Raw genomic sequence first — 16,181 nt, forward strand, 5'->3', positions numbered from 1 at the left:
AATGGTGAAGACATCAAAACTATGAAATAACACATGTGGAATCATGTAGTGATAAACAAATCAAAATAGATTTTAGATTCTTCAAAGTAGACACCCTTTGCCTTGATGACAGCTTTGCACACTCTTGGAATTCTCTCAACCAGCTTCACCTGGAATGCTTTTCCAACAGTCTTGAAGGAGTTTCCACACATGCTGAGCACTTGTTGGCTGCTTTTCCTTCACTCTGCGGTCCAACTCATCCAAAACAATCTCAATTTGGTTGATGTCGGTTGATTGTGGAGGCCAGGTCATCTGATACAGCACTCCATCACTCTACTTCTTGTTCAAATAGCCCTTACACTTCCTGGAGGTGTGTTGGGTCATCGTCCTGTTGAAAAACAAATGATAGTCCCACTAAGCGCAAACCAGATGGGATGGTGTATCGCTGCAGAATGCTGTGGTAGACATGCTGGTTAAGTGTGCCTTGAATTCTAAATAAATCACTGACATTGTCACCAGCAAAGCACCATCACACCTCCTCCTCCATGCTTCACGGTGGGAACCACAGATGCTGAGATCATCCTTTCATTGACTCTGTGTCTCACAAAGACATGGCGGTTGGAACCAAAAATCTCAAATTTGTACTAAGTCCATTGCTCCTATTTCTTGGCCCAAGTAAGTCTCTTCTAATTATTGGTGTCATTGAGTAGTGGCCTGATTCACGCATTCTCCTCTGAACAGTTGATGTTGAGATGTGTCTGTTTCTTGAACTCTGTGAAGCATTTATTTGGGCTGCAATGTGAGGTGCAGTTAACTCTAATGAACTTATCCTTTGCAGCAGCGGTAACCCTCGATCTTCCTTTCCTGTGGCGGTCCTCATGAGAACCAGTTTGATCATAGCGCTTGATGGTTTTTGCGACTGCACTAGAAGAAACGTTTAAAGTTCTTGAAATGTTCCGGATTAATTTACCTTCATGTCTTAAAGTAATGATGATGGACTTCTCTTTGTTGATTTGAGCTGTTCTTCCCATAATGTAGACTTGATCTTTTACCAAATAGGGCTATATTCTGTATACCACCCCTACCTTGTCACAACACAATTGATTGGCTCAAATGCATTAAGAAGGAAAGTAATTCCACAAATTAACTTTTAACAAGGCATACCTGTTAATTGAAATTAATTCCAGTTGACTACCTCATGAAGCTGGTTGAGAGAATGCCAAGAGTGCGCAAAGCTGTCATCAAGGCAAAGGATGGCTACTTTGAAGAATCTAAAATCCAAAACATATTTTGATTTGTTTAACAATTTGTTGGTGTTATTTCATAGTTTTGATGTCTTCACTATTATTCTACATTGTAGAAAATAGACAAAATGAAGAAAAACCCTCGAATTAGTAGATGTGTCCAAACTGTTGACTGGTACTGTATATAAAACATTCAGAAGTCAAACTACTCTACAAAACACAACCAAACCTGATATAAATTATTTTCAACGTTTTGTTGCATCTACAATTGTATTGGTGTGGGTGCGTTCATTCAGTGCAGGCATAGGATTTAGTTACGACTCCGGTGCAGTAGGGGGGACTAATTAATTTTTGCTAGTCATTTCGTTTGGCTAAGCGAAGATAGATTCGAGAGATTGGTTTCTAATTCCCAAAACGTAGACAGACTTTGCGCTGAAGATTTTATTATTCTTGCAACGTTGTTATGATCGACTTGTTGACAAAAGCCTACAATTTCACCTAAAGAAGCAATCTAGCTAAAAGCAAGCTTTTATGTGTTCGTACATTGTTGTTTTATCTTAGCTAGCGCATTGCCATTAGCTGGTAAGCTAACATTAGCTAGCCAATAGCTCAGCACGGATGCGGTGAACTACAACAAGCTTTGGCCTTGGAAGAGTTGAGCATCAGGCTTGAATTATGTCAAGCAACCGTCAACCGCAAACCAGCGGTGGAGCGGGTCCTGGGCCTGGAAGTAGCAGCAGTACCGGTGGCACTACCAATGCTAACGGTGCTACCAGCAGCGGCAACGATAGTGCGAATGTGAACAATTCTCCAAATATTGTGCCCTCGCGGACTCTGGTAACAGCTGGCGAGGGGTTGCTTGTACCTGGAGTGGCTGTACAGTCTCCAAGAAGCTTAGCCCCACTAAGCAGATCCAGTTCATCCTCCTCTGGCACCAGTAGAAAACGTCCTCTCCACCAAGCACCTCTCTACAATGGTCTCTTGAATTCCTACGAAGATAAAAGCAACGATTTTGTGTGGTGAGTTTTCCTGCAAAATGCTAACTTAGCTTGCTAACTACTTGGCTAACCTTTAGCTAACTACCGTAACTAGCTTGGTGACTAGGTGTTGTTAGTTACATATGTAGGTATTGCTAGATAGTTCAACTTTGGAGTGCATTCTTGTTTACAATGTCCATTTGGCAGTTGGTTAGCCAGAGTTACGTAACGTTGTCATTTAACCAGACTCACTGATGTTTCCATATCTGAACACTGTCAAAGTAAAGTTAATGTTGTTGCATTACATTTCCTTTTCAGCCCAATCTGTTTTGAAATGATTGAGGAGGCACATATGACAAAATGTGGACACAGTTTCTGGTAAGCAAACATGATTGCATTGGCTATGCTATAGTAACGTTACTTCCATCTAATTCCTATAGCACCGTTCCATATTAGCTACCGCTAATTCCTTTTGTATCGCCCACCAATGCACCATTCATTTTTTCCTATGCTGGTTTTCTTGAACTAACATACCCCATTCTATTTCTGTGTTCAGCTACAAGTGCATTCGCCAAAGTTTGGAGGACAGTAATAGGTGCCCAAAATGTAACTACATCATTGACAATGTGGATCAGCTCTATCCAAATTTTCTTGGTAGGTTTGTCTCTTAACAAACAATTTCTTAGATAGGTTTATGGGTGCATTACTTATCTGTGGTGTAGCTACAGTTGAAGTCGGAAGTTTACATATACTTAGGTTGGAGTCATTAAAACTAGTTTTTCAACCACTCCACAAATTTCTTGTTAACAAACCATCGTTTTGGCAAGTCGGTTAGGACATCTACTTTGTGCATGACACAATTAATTTTCCCAACAATTGTTTACAGATTATTTCACTTATAATTCACTGTATCATAATTCCAGTGGGTCAGAAGTTTACATACACTGTTGACTGTGCCTTTAAACAGTTTGGAAAATTCCAGAAAATTATGTCATGGCTTTAGAAGCTTCTGATAGACTAATTGACATCATTTGAGTCAATTGGAGGTGTACCTGTGGATGTATTTCAAGGCCTACCTTCAAACTCTGTGCTTCTTTGCTTGACATCATGGGAAAATCTAAAGAAATCAACCAAGACCTCGGAAAATAAATTGTAGACCTTCACAAGTCTGGTTCATCCTTGGGAGCAATTTCCAAATGCCTGAAGGTACCACGTTCATCTGTACAAACAATAGTATGCAAGTATAAACACCATGGGACCACGCAGCCCTCATACCACTCAGGAAGGAGAAACGTTCTGTCTCCTAGAGATGAATGTTTGGTGCCAAAAGTGCAAATCAATCCCAGAACAACAGCAAAAGAACTTGTGAAGATGCTGGAGGAAACAGTTACTAAAGTACCGATATCCACAGTAAAACGAGTCCTATATCGACATAACCTGAAAGGCCGCTTAGCAAGGAAGAAGCCACTGCTCCAAAACCGCCATAAAAGGCCAGACTACGGATTGCAACTGCACATGGGGACAAACATCGTACTTTTCAGTGAAATGTCCTCTTGTCTGATGAAACAAAAATATTACTGTTTGGCCATAATGACCATCGTTGTGTTTGGTGGGAAAAAGGTGAGGCTTGCAAGCCGAAGAACACCGTCCCAACCGTGAAGCCCGGGGTGGCAGCATCGTGTTGTGCGGGTGCTTTGCTGCAGGAGGGACTGGTGCCCTTCACAAAATAGATGGCATCATGAGGAGAAAAATTATGTGGATATATTGAAGCAACATCTCAAGACATCAGTCAAGAAGTTTGGTTGCAAATGGGTCTTCCAAATGGACAATGACCCCAAGCATACTTTCAAAGTTGTGCCAAAATGTCTTAAGGACAACAAAGTCACGGTATTGGAGTGGCCATCACAAAGCCCTGATCTCAATCCCGTAGAAAATGTGTGGGCAGAACTGAAAAGGCGTGTGCGAGCAAGGAGGCCTACAAACCTGACTCAGTTACACCAGCTCTGTCATGAGGACTGGGCCAAAATTCACCCAACTTATTGTGGGAAGCTTGTGGAAGGCTACCTGAAATGTTTGACCCAATTTAAGCTATTTAAAGGCAATTCTACCAAATACGAACTGAGTGTATGTAAACTTCTGACCCACTGGGATTGTGATGAAAGAAATAATAGCTGAAATAAATCTTTCTCTCTACTATTATTCTGACATTTCACCTTATTAAATAAAGTGGTGATCCTAACTGACCTAAGACAGGGACTTTTTAGTAGGATTAAATGTCAGGAATTGTGAAACTGAGTTTAAATGTATTTGGCTAATGTTTATGTAAACTTCCGACTTCAACTGTAGCTTCTCTACAGCCTTGTCACAGGTTTTGTCCCAAATGGCAACCTATTCCCTATTTAGTGCATTACTTTTGAATGGGCTCTGGTAAAAAAGTTTTGTTCCTTTCTAATACATCACTCCTCAATAGTAATACTAACTCTTGTTTTGATTTGATACAGTGAATGAACTTATTCTCAAACAAAAACAGAGATCAGATGAAAAACGCCTGAAGATGGACCATCCGGTAAGTGCTTCAGCAAATCAGGTCACACACACACACACTTGTCTGGTTTCCATTGCCTTGGTCAAATATTACAACATGAGAACATAATGCAGACAACAAAATTGTGGTCTGGTTTTCCAGACACAGATTAAGCCTAGTCTTGGACTAAAAATCAAGCTCAATGGAGAATCTCCTTTGAAAAAGCTTTTTAGTCCCAGAGATGCAAACTCGTCTCTTTTCAGATATATTTGCCATTTTGATCTCAAAATAGGTCATCCAGGTGAGTCATGTAGATCTGTAAAACAACATTTGGAGGGGTGTCTGACAAAAAGTGCGCATATCGAAATGAATGTGTGAGCACAGAATGCATCCCTACGTGTCCTACAAATAGGATATCAGAGTGTTGTGTGCTGTCAGATATGTCATATCAGAATGAGTGCTTCATCCAATATCACGTGTGACAGCTGTGAGCAGCCAGCTGCATCCCCTAACCAGCCATTAGTCTACTCAGCTGCTTCTCGCCGTCTGTTCTTTCTGCGCATCTACATCCGTTTTTAAAATGTTATATACCTGTGATGGTGAGCTGAGGTGTACAGACACCGATGGGGTTTCTGTTACATTTGTTTAATTTTTGGGGCAGCACGCATTTACCTGTAAGAACCTGCAGGCCAGTCTGACTAGGCTTTGCTGGGGAAAAACATTGCAGCAGAAAGGGATAGGCAAACCGAGAGGTTTCACACGCCAAAATCTGTCAAAAATAAGCCCTGTGCGTTTCTATGGACTTATTTTGGACCTAAGCTTGTCGTTATATAGAGATCTCTGAGCACAGTGGCAGTAATACTTACGTCTTTACATCACTGAAAACCGCGAGTTTCTAGCCGAACCATATTACCGGAGCTACCATCTCCTCTCTACATCGAATTGAGGCACATTTTATATAATTTTATAAATCATGTCGCGGGCCGTTTTAAACTACTTGCGGGACAGGTTTTGGTTTAATTACAAACTACCTTGTTTAGTCATGTTACCTTGCTGGCTGGCTAGCTAGCGTACAACCTTGGATGGCACAGAAAAAATGGAAAAGGGATAGATAACCTACTCAAAGAGATGCTTCAAAGGTAGGATGTATATGCCTACTCAATGTAATTCAAAGCTAAATCTGAATAACCAAATCTATTTTTCTGGTGTTCCTTAAATTCTGTTTGGTGCCTAACCTTTGGGAGGGGGGGTGTATGTGTGAGTGAGAAAAAGTGTGTGTGTGAGGGAGAGTAGGATATGTATAAAGTGGTTTGAAGAGTAGGCTAAAGATGGTTTCATATAGGCCTAGTGCAAGGTTTCCCAAACTCTGTCCTCTGGACCCCAAGGGATTCACATTTGAGTTGTTTTGCCCAAGCAAAAAACAGCTGATTCAAATAATCAACTAATCATCAAGCTTTGATCATTTGAATCAACTGTAGTGTTAGGGCCAAAAACCAAAACGTACATTCCTTGGGGTCATGAGAACCGATTTTGGGAAACGCTAGTCTAGTGTGTTTTCCCCTTACTGCCACATTGAAAATGCAGATCAGTATGCATTTCTATTCCTTACTACATTCCTCCTGCCCAATCATAGGTAGGCCTTTGGAAATTAGCGAATCAGCTGTTTTCTGCAGTAGCCTTTTCTATTATACAGTAATAAATAAAAATCAAGGCGTGAAGTCCAGGACTAGGCGTAGTCTGTGTCCATGAAACCGCTCTTTAAGGTAATAGTGAAGGAACCCAACAGTTAACTTAATTTACCAAAAGTATGTACATATTTCATTGTGTATTTCTCATGTTTTAGAATGGGTCAAGATGGCAAGTGTTCCAAGATGTCCTGGGCACAGACCAAGAGAACCTAGATCTTGCTAATGTCAACTTGATGCTGGGACTCCTTGTACAGAAAAAGAAACAGCTGGAAGCGGTATGTATATTTTGTTTAGGCAGTGCATATTTAACCAGCATAAAATGAATGGCGTCGGGCGGCTTTACCCTAACCGAATGGGAACTTGTATGCTTTACCCTAACCCTTACCTTAACCTCACTGAAGATATACCACATTAACCTTAACAACCCCTTGTCAATCCCTATGCCGTTTTTTTTCTGCCAGTCAAATATACACTTTTGTTTATTTTTAACATAAAATTAATCATATTAAGTAGGGATAGTCATTTAAAATATCAGTTATTAAATAATTTCATGATAATTTTTCAGATATCTGGATAGTTGAAATACATGTGTGTTAATTAAGGGGAACTGTTTTAAAAAAAACTTCCATGGAGACCTGCTCTTGCGACAATGAGAGCCGCTGCCGGTGAGAGAGGAGCAGGGGCCGGTGTGTGTGACAGTCTGTGTGTAGCACGGAGGGAGAGAGAGAAGACAACCAAACCAACTCACGCTTGTTAGACAAACATGTTGCTACCATAGGTTATCTATCAAACCATCTTATAGTACCTATCTTGACTGCATCAAATTGTTGTAAAGAAGCAAGGCTAATTGAGGCTATTATGCTGCGCTACTCAACCAATGTCTACAACTCCATTCATGTAAAACAATAGCCTACCTGATGGTTGATCATTGTAGCCTGCTCCTTTTCATTTGTGTGTAGGCGTCTTTATGGGGCGCATTTGTAAAAATTGTCAAACTGTTTCATAAAAATTCAGAATGTAATGCTCTATGTAGCAATATCACATAGATAATTTAAAAGAAATGGGCTTTATAGTCATACCTTGATCGATCGACCATTAACTCTGTTTATTCCCATAGGAATCACAAGCTGCTCAACGTCAGATCTTAATGGAATTCCTCAAAGAAGCAAGAAGAAATAAAAGAGAGGTGTACCCCATCTCTGTTTAGGATTGCATCTAAATATATTTCCATATTTAAGTACAGTATTAATCTGTGAGGAAATAACCATTTGTTATTGTGTTTTATCAATCAGCAACTGGAACAGTTGCAGAAGGAGCTAAACTTTTTGGAGGAGGATATCAAACGTGTTGAGGTAAAATAATGTACATAGATAGCTATCTTAACATTTCTGTACTCCTGAAATGGATTATAATTCAGAGGTCTAGTTTCCTAGACACAGATTAAGGCTAGTTCTGGAGTAAAAAGCGTCTCAGAAACCACCTCAGAATTTGACAAATGTAGTCCTCCACTGTGTTTTTTGGATTTCATGTACAGTTATGCAGGTTAAGCCTGTCTGTTGGAGTTTTTAAATCGAAAAAGATTGTACATTTTCTAGGAAATGAGTGGACTGTACTCGCCAGTGAGTGACATGGATCGTAACTTGGACAGCACTGTACCTAATTTCGAGGCTCCCTCACCTGCACCCAGGTAAAACAAAATGTCATGTACTTCAATTAGTCTTGTGAAGGGAACAAAGTAAATATCTGACTCAGAATATATCCATCTTTCTATGAATATCCTTTAAAAGTTGTGAAAGAGTTCAGGTTTGACAGGAGACCGACACAGTTGAAGTTTACATACACCTTAGCCAAATACATTTAAACTCAGTTTTTCACAATTGCTGACATTTTAATCCTAGTAAAAATTCAGTTAGGATCACCACTTTATTTTAAGAATGTGAAATGTCAGAATAGTAGTAGAGAATATAAGTTATTTAAACTTTTATTTGTTTTATCACATTCCCTGTGGGTCAGAAGTTTACATACACTCAATTAGTATTTGGTAGCATTGCCTTTAAATTGTTTAACTTGGGTCAATCTTCCACAAGCTTCCCACAATAAGTTGGGTGAATTTTGGCTCATTCCTCCTGACAGAGCTGGTATAACTGAGTCAGGTTTGTAGGCCTCCTTGCTCGCACATGCTTTTTCAGTTCTGCCCACAAGTTTTCTATAGGATTGAGGTCAGGGCTTTGTGATGGCCACTCCAATACCTTGACTTTGTTGTCCTTAAGCCATTTTGCCATAACTTTGGAAGTATGCTTGGGGTCATTGTCCATTTGGAAGACCCATTTGTGACCAAGCTTTAACATGTCTTGAGATGTTGCTTCAATATATCCACATCATTTTCCTCCTTCATGATGCCATCTATTTTGTGAAGTGCACCAGTCCCTCGTGCAGCAAAGCACCCCCACAACATGATGCTGCCACCCCCGTGCTTCACGGTTGGGATGGTGTTCTTTGGCTTGCAAGCCTCCCCCTTTTTCCTCCAAACAAAACGATGGTCAGTATGGCCAAACAGTAATATTTTTGTTTCATCAGAAGAGTGGACATTTCTCCAAAAAGTACAATCTTTGTCCCCATGTGCCGTTGCAATCCGTAGTCTGGCTTTTTTATGGTGGTTTTGGAGCAGTGGCTTCTTGCTTGCTGAGTGGCCTTTCAGCTTATGTCAATATAGGACTAATTTTACTCTGGATAGAGATTATTTTGTACCTGTTTCCTCCAGCATCTTCACAAGGTCCTTTGCTGCTGTTCTGGCATTGATTTGCACTTTTCACACTAAAGTACGTTCATCTCTAGGAGACAGAATGCGTCTCCTTCCTGAGCGGTATGAAGGCTGCGTGGTCCCTTGGTGTTTATACTTGCATACTATTGTTTGTACAGATGAACGTGGTACCTTCAGGCATTTGGGAATTGCTCCCAAGGATGAACCAGACTTGTGGACGTGTTAATTTTTTTTTCTGAGGTCTTGGTTGATATCTTTTGATTTTCCCATGATATCAAGCAAAGAGGCACATAGTTTGAAGGTAGGCCTTGAAATACATCCACAGGTAAACCACCAATTGACTCTAATGATGTCAATTAGCCTATCAGAAGCTTCTAAAGCCATGACATTTAATGGAAATTTCCAAGCTGTTTAAAGGCACAGTCAACTTAGTGTATGTAAACTTCTGACCCACTGGAATTGTGATTTAGTGAATGTCTGTGAACAATTTTTGGAAAAGTGACTTGTATCATGCACAAAGTAGATGTCCTAGCCGACTTGCCAATACTATAATTACCGTAATTTCTGGACTATTAAGCGCACCTGAATATAAGCCGCACCCACTTAAAAAAAAAAAAAAAAGATGTGCAGCTTAATTATGTACAAAATGAATGTCTATAAGCCACAGGTGCCTACCGGTACATTGAAACAAATGAACTTTACACAGACTTTAAACGAAACACGACTTGTAACAAAAATAAATAGGCTTTTAAACGAAACACGGCTTGTAACACAAATAAATAGGCTTTTAAACGAAACACGGCTTGTAACAAAAATAAATGGGCTTTAACGAAACACAGCTTGTAACAAAAATAAAAAAAATAGCAGTAAACAGTAGCCTACCAAGAAAGTCATTGGTCACTATCTTCCTTCCTGTGCACTGAAACCACTGAAGTCATCTCCTTCGGTGTCGGAGTTGAATAGCCTCAGAATTGCTTCATCCGATGTTGGATCGTTTTCATTGTCGCTCTCGTCACTTTCATCCGGAGGCAAATTCCCCGCTGAGCTCATGCTGCCCTCTTCAACACGCAGCAGTCCAGCCTTTCAAAACCTGTTGATGATAGTGGATTTTTTTGACAATGCTCCATGCTGTCAGGATCCACTGGCAGACTTGACCATAAGTTGCTCTTCACATGCGGCCTGTTTTAGTGAAGGATTTCTCCCCACTTGTCATCCAAGCCTCCTGACAAAATTACTACCGTAATCAGAATGATGGGAAGTTTGAGCGCGCTCGATTTACGTCACATTATGCTCAGTTTTTTGCAGGCATGAATCTTGTGAAAGCGGGAAAAATCCATAAATTAGCCGCGTCATTGTATAAGCCGCAAGGTTCAAAGCGTGGGAATAAAGTAACGACTTATAGTCCGGAAATTACGGTAAAGACATTTGTGGAGTGGTTGAAAAACTAGTTTTAATGACTGAAACCTAAGTGTATGTAAACTTCCGACTTCAACTGTATATATTCATAGTACCGGTCAAAAGTATGGACACCTACTCATTCAAAGGTTTTCCTTTATTTTTACAGTTTTCTACATTGTAGAAAAATGGTGACTACATCAACTATGAAATTACACATATAGAATTATATAGTAACCCAAAAAGTGTTCAATCAAAATGTATTTTTGATTTTAGATTCTTCAAAGTAGCCACCCTTTGACTTGATGACAGCTTTGCACACTCTTGGCATTCTCTCAACCAGCTTCACCTGGAATGCTTTTCCAACAGTCTTGAAGGAGTTCCCACATATGCTGAGCACTTGGCTCGTTCCTTCACTCTACGATCGAACTCATCCAAAACCATCTCAATTGGTTGAGGTCGGGTGATTGTGGAGGCCAGATCATCTGATGCAGCATTCCATCACTCTCCGTCTTGGTCAAATATCCCTTACACAGCCTGGTGGTGTGTTGGGTCATTGTCTTGTTGAAAAACAAATTATAGTCTGTAAACCAGGTGGGATTGCATATCGCTGCAGAATGCCCGTGGTAGCCATGCTGGTTAAGTGTGCCTTGAATTCTAAATAAATCACAGTGTCACCAGCAAAGCACCCCCACACCATTACACCTCCTCCATGCCTCACGGTGGGAATCACACATTGAGATTTTGGACCAAAAAATGTCAAATTCAAACTCATCACACAAGGACAGATTTCCACCAGTTTATTGTCCATTGCTCGTGTTTCTTGGCCCAAGCATTGCTCGTGTTTCTTGGCCCAAGCATTGCTCGTGTTTCTTGGCCCAAGCATTGTTCGTGTTTCTTGGCCCAAGCATTGCTCGTGTTTCTTGGCCCAAGCTCCTCTTAGTAGTGTTTTCTTTGCAGCAATCTGACCATGATGGCCTTATTCATGCAGTCACCTCTGAACAGTTGATGTTTAGATGTCGGTTACTTGAACTCTGTGAAGCATTTATTTGGGCTGCAATTTCTGAGGCTGGTAACTCTAATGGACTTATCCTCTGCAGCAGAGGTAACTGTGGGTCTTTCTTTCATGAGAGCCAGTTTCATCATATAGCTTGATGGCTTTTCAAATAAAAAATAAAATAAAACTTTGTCATATGTGCCGAATACTAGAACGTGTAGACTTTACCATGAAATGCTTACTTACAAGCCCTTAACCTACAGTGCAGTTCAAGAAGAGTTATACAAATATTTACCAGGTAGTCTAAAATAAAAGTAATAATATAACTAACGCAATAAGAATAACAATACATCAATATACAGGGGGCACAGGTACTTAGTCAGTGTGCGGGGGTACAGGTTAGTTGAGGTAATTTGTACATGGAGGTGAAGCGACTATGCATAGATAATAAACAGCGAGTAGCAGCAGTGTACAAAAGGGAGGGGGGGATCAATGTAAATTGTCAGGTGGCACTTTTATTAATTGTTCAGCAGTCTTAGAAGCTTTTGAGGAGCCTTTTTTAGTCCTAGAGTTGGCGCTCCGGTACCGCTTGCCGTGCTGTAGCAGAGAAAACAGTCTACAACTTGGGTGACTGGAGTCTCTGACAACTTTATAGGCTTTCCTCTGACTCCGCCTATTATCAAGGTCCTGGATGGCAGGAAGCTTGGCCCCAGTGATGTACTGGGCTATTCGCACGCCGTAATGCAACCGGTCAGAATGCTCTCGATGGTGCAGCTGTAGAAACTTTAGAGGATCTGGGGACCCATGCCAAATCTTTTCAGTCGCCTGAGGGGGAAAATATTTTGTTGTACGCTCTTCACAACTGTCTTGGTAAGTTTGGATCATGATAGTTTGTTGGTGATGTGAACACCAAGGAACTTAACTCTCAACTGCAATTTGCGACTGCACTTGAAGAAACTTCTAAAGTTCAGATTGACTGACTTTATGTCTTGAAGTAATAATGGATTGTCATTTCTCTTTGCTGATTTGCGCTGTTTTTACCATAATATGGTCTTGGTCTTTTACCAAATAGAGCTTTCTTCGGTATACCACCCCTACTTTGTCACCACTGATTGGCTCAAATGCATTAACAAGGAAAGAAATTCCACAAATTAATTTTTAACAAGGTCATGGGGGGTCTATCCATACCTGTTAATTCCACGTGACTACCACATGATGCTGGTTGAGATAATGCCAAGAGTGTGCAAAGCTGTCTTCAAAGCAAAGGGTGGCTACTCTAAGGAATCTTAAGTTGTTTGCCACTGCTAGCGGCCTTTACCTTTTGCACAGACACCAGCCGCTTTTCGCCTGGATAATACTTACCAGTATCGGACTGTTTTCTCCACTTTCTCCGCTTCCTGCCGTAAGCCCTGGACCATTACCCCTGATCATCACAGCCAGCTAGCTGCCACTGAGCGGCCCAGCCCCGAAGCTAGCTTGGTGCCAGGCCCACCTCCCGGCATGTTAACATCAGAAGCCTCCTCCCTAAGTTTGTTTTACTCACTGCTTTAGCACACTCCGCCAACTCTGATGTCCTTGCCGTGTCTGAATTCTGGCTTAGGAAAGCCACCAACAATTCTGAGATTTCCATCCCCAACTACAACATTTTCCGTCAAGATAGAACTGCCAAAGGGGGAGGAGTTGCAATCTACTGCAGAGTGAGCCAGCAAAGTTCTGTCATACTTTCCAGGTCTATGCCCAAACAGTTCGAGCTTCTAATTTTAAAAATGAATCCCTCCAGAAATAAGTCTCTCACGGTTGCCACCTGTTATAGACCCCCCCTCAGCTCACAGCTGTGCCCTGGACACCATATGTGAATTGATTGCCTCCCATCTATCTTCAGAGTTCGTTCTGTTAGGTGACCTAAACTGGGATATGCTTAACACCCCGACCGTCCTACAATTTAAGCTAGATGCCCTCAATCTCACACACATTATCAAGGAACCCACAAGGTACAACCCTACATCCGTCGGTAGAGGTTGCATGGTCGTTCTTTAAAAGTATTTTCCACACCATCTTAAATTAGCCCCTTTCAAAAAATGTAGAACTAAGAACAAATATAGCCCTTGGTTCACTCCAGACCTGACTGCCCTCGACCAGCACAAAAACATCCTGTGGCAGACTGCATTGGCATCGAATAGTCCCCGCGATATGCAACTTTTAAGGGAAGTCAGGAACCAATACACGCAGTCAGTCAGGAAGCAAAGGCTAGCTTTTTCAAACAGAAATTTGCATCCTTTAGCTCTAACTCCAAAAAGTTTTGGTACACTGTAAAGTCCATGGAGAATAAGAGAAACTCCTCCCAGCTGCCCACTGCACTGAGGCTAGGAAACACTGCCTCGCCTGGATCACCAACTACTTCTCAGCTAGAGTTCAGCGTATCAAATCGTAGGGTCTGTTTTCCGGACCTCTGGCAGTCTCTATGGGGGTACCACAGGGGTTCAATTCTCGGGCCGAATCTTTTTTTCTCTGTATATATCAACGATGTCGCTCTTGCAGCAGGTTATTTCCTGATCCACCTCTATGCAGACGACACCGTTCTGTATACTAATGGCCTTTTTTTGGACACTGTGTTAACAAACAAACAAGCATCAATGCCATACAACACTCTTTCTGTGGCCTCCAACTGCTCTTAATCGCTAGTAAAACTAAATTCATGCTTTTCTACCGATCGCTGCCCGCACCTGCCCTCCCGAGTAGCATCACTACTCTGGATGGTTCTGACTTAGATTATGTGGACAACTACAAATACCTAAGTGTCTGGCTAGACTGTAAACTCTCCTTCCAGACTCACATTAAACATCTCCAATCCAAAATTAAGTCTAGAATCGTCTTCCTATTTTGCAACAAAGCATCCTTCACTCACGGCGCCAAACAAACCCTTGTAAAACTGACAATCCTCCGATCCTTGACTTCGGCGATGTCATTTACAAAATAGCCTCCAACACTCTACTCAGCAAACTGGTTGCAATCTATCACAGTGCCATCTGTTTTGTCACCAAAGCCTCATATACCACCCACCACTGAGACCTGTATGCTCTCATCGCCAGACCCACTGGCTCCAGGATATCTGTAAGTCTTTGCTTGGTAAAGCTCTGCCATATCTCCGCTCACTGGTCACGATAACACCCACCCGTAGCACGCGCTCCAGCAGGTATATCTCACTGGTCATCCCCAATGCCAACACTTCCTTTGGCTGCCTTTCCTTCCAATGACTGCTGCCAATGACTGGAACGAATTGCAAAAATCGCTTAAGTTGGAGACTTATATCTCCCGTACTAACTTTAAACATCAGCTAACTGATCGCTGCAGCTGTACACAGCCCATCTGTAAATAGCCCATCCAATCTACCGACCTCATCCCCATATTGTTTTTATTTACTTTTTGATCTTTTGCACACCAGTATTTCTACTTGCACATCATCATCATCATCATCTGCACATCTATCACTCCAGTGTTGATTTACTAAATTGTAATTACTTCGCTTCTCTGGCCTATTTATTGCCTTACCTCCTCACGTCATTTGCACACACTTTATATTGTTTATTCCATGTGTAACTCCGTGTTGTTTGTGTCGCACTGCTTTGCTTTAACTTGGCCAGGTCGCAGTTGTAAATGAGAACTTGTTCTCAACTGGCCTACCTCGTGAAATAAAAAAATATAAAATATATTTTTTATTTTAACTTTTTTTTTTTGGTTACCACATGATTCCATATGTGTTATTTCAGAGTTTTGATGTCTTCACTATTATTCTACAATGTAGAAAATAGTCAAAATAAAGAAAAACCCTGGAATGAGTAGGTGTGCCAAGTTTTGACTGGTACTGTATATATCTTACGGTAACTAAGTATTGTCTTTGCAGTAGTCTTATAGATTCTACAGAGTATGTGAGTCAACCTCCAGGTTTTGGTGGAACTTCACAGGTAAGTCTGACCCACTGTAATTTTCTTAGAGGCATAAGCTGCATCCCAATTCTCCACCCTTCTAGCCATCATGGATTTAAATGCATAGGATTGGTGTAAGCATTGGCTGGGGTGAGTTTTCACCATTGTTAAATCCATGTGACAAAGTGTGCAAGTTTACACTGGGAGAAGGGTGGTAAATCGGAACGCAGCCATAAAGAACCATTGATTTTGGTGTTTCAGGTTCACGATCTGCAAATGTATGTGTTTAGTGTCTCATGTTTGTCATTTTAAGTCTTCTATTTCACCGTCAGGGGAAGAGACAAACATGGTACAACAGCACTCTGGCTTCTCGGAGAAAGAGGCTCACAGCACACTTTGAAGATCTGGAGCAATGCTACTTCTCTGACCGGATGACCCGGATAACGGGTAACCTTTAGGTTTCAGTAGAATTTGGATTATACAGCGCTACTTAAGGGCTTTTCTGGGATGAGGTTCATATGTGGGTGAAGTCATGTCCTTGTATTCCAAAAGAAGAAGGTTGACAGCATCTCCCACAAATGACCACAACAAGCCACAACAACTTTTAGTTGACTAAACTACATTATCTTGCAGAACATATTTTAGGCTTGAGGTTCCTGCCAAGACATGAGGACAAATACCATAATAAACAAC

General features: G+C 41.2%; 1 protein-coding gene across 3 annotated transcripts in view; it reads left to right on the plus strand.

Moving 5' to 3' along the window:
• The first annotated feature begins 1,583 nt into the window (after positions 1–1,583).
• The window catches only part of LOC139386515 (E3 ubiquitin-protein ligase COP1-like), a 36,008-nt gene continuing 21,410 nt past the window's right edge, over positions 1,584–16,181 (plus strand). For 2 of the 3 annotated variants that reach the window (XM_071132102.1, XM_071132104.1), the window contains exons 1-10: positions 1,589–2,242; positions 2,519–2,578; positions 2,757–2,854; positions 4,702–4,766; positions 6,568–6,687; positions 7,530–7,598; positions 7,705–7,764; positions 8,008–8,099; positions 15,467–15,527; positions 15,821–15,935. In XM_071132102.1, coding sequence (XP_070988203.1) covers positions 1,899–2,242; positions 2,519–2,578; positions 2,757–2,854; positions 4,702–4,766; positions 6,568–6,687; positions 7,530–7,598; positions 7,705–7,764; positions 8,008–8,099; positions 15,467–15,527; positions 15,821–15,935 — 1,084 coding nt within the window. In that variant the 5' untranslated portion in view covers positions 1,589–1,898. Of the gene's footprint in view, positions 2,243–2,518; positions 2,579–2,756; positions 2,855–4,701; positions 4,767–6,567; positions 6,688–7,529; positions 7,599–7,704; positions 7,765–8,007; positions 8,100–15,466; positions 15,528–15,820; positions 15,936–16,181 lie in introns of all 3 variants that reach the window. The other variant, XM_071132103.1, reaches the window with a different exon arrangement.

Source organism: Oncorhynchus clarkii, chromosome 28 (genome assembly GCF_045791955.1).
Source record: "Oncorhynchus clarkii lewisi isolate Uvic-CL-2024 chromosome 28, UVic_Ocla_1.0, whole genome shotgun sequence".
NCBI classification, from domain to species: Eukaryota; Metazoa; Chordata; class Actinopteri; order Salmoniformes; family Salmonidae; genus Oncorhynchus; species Oncorhynchus clarkii.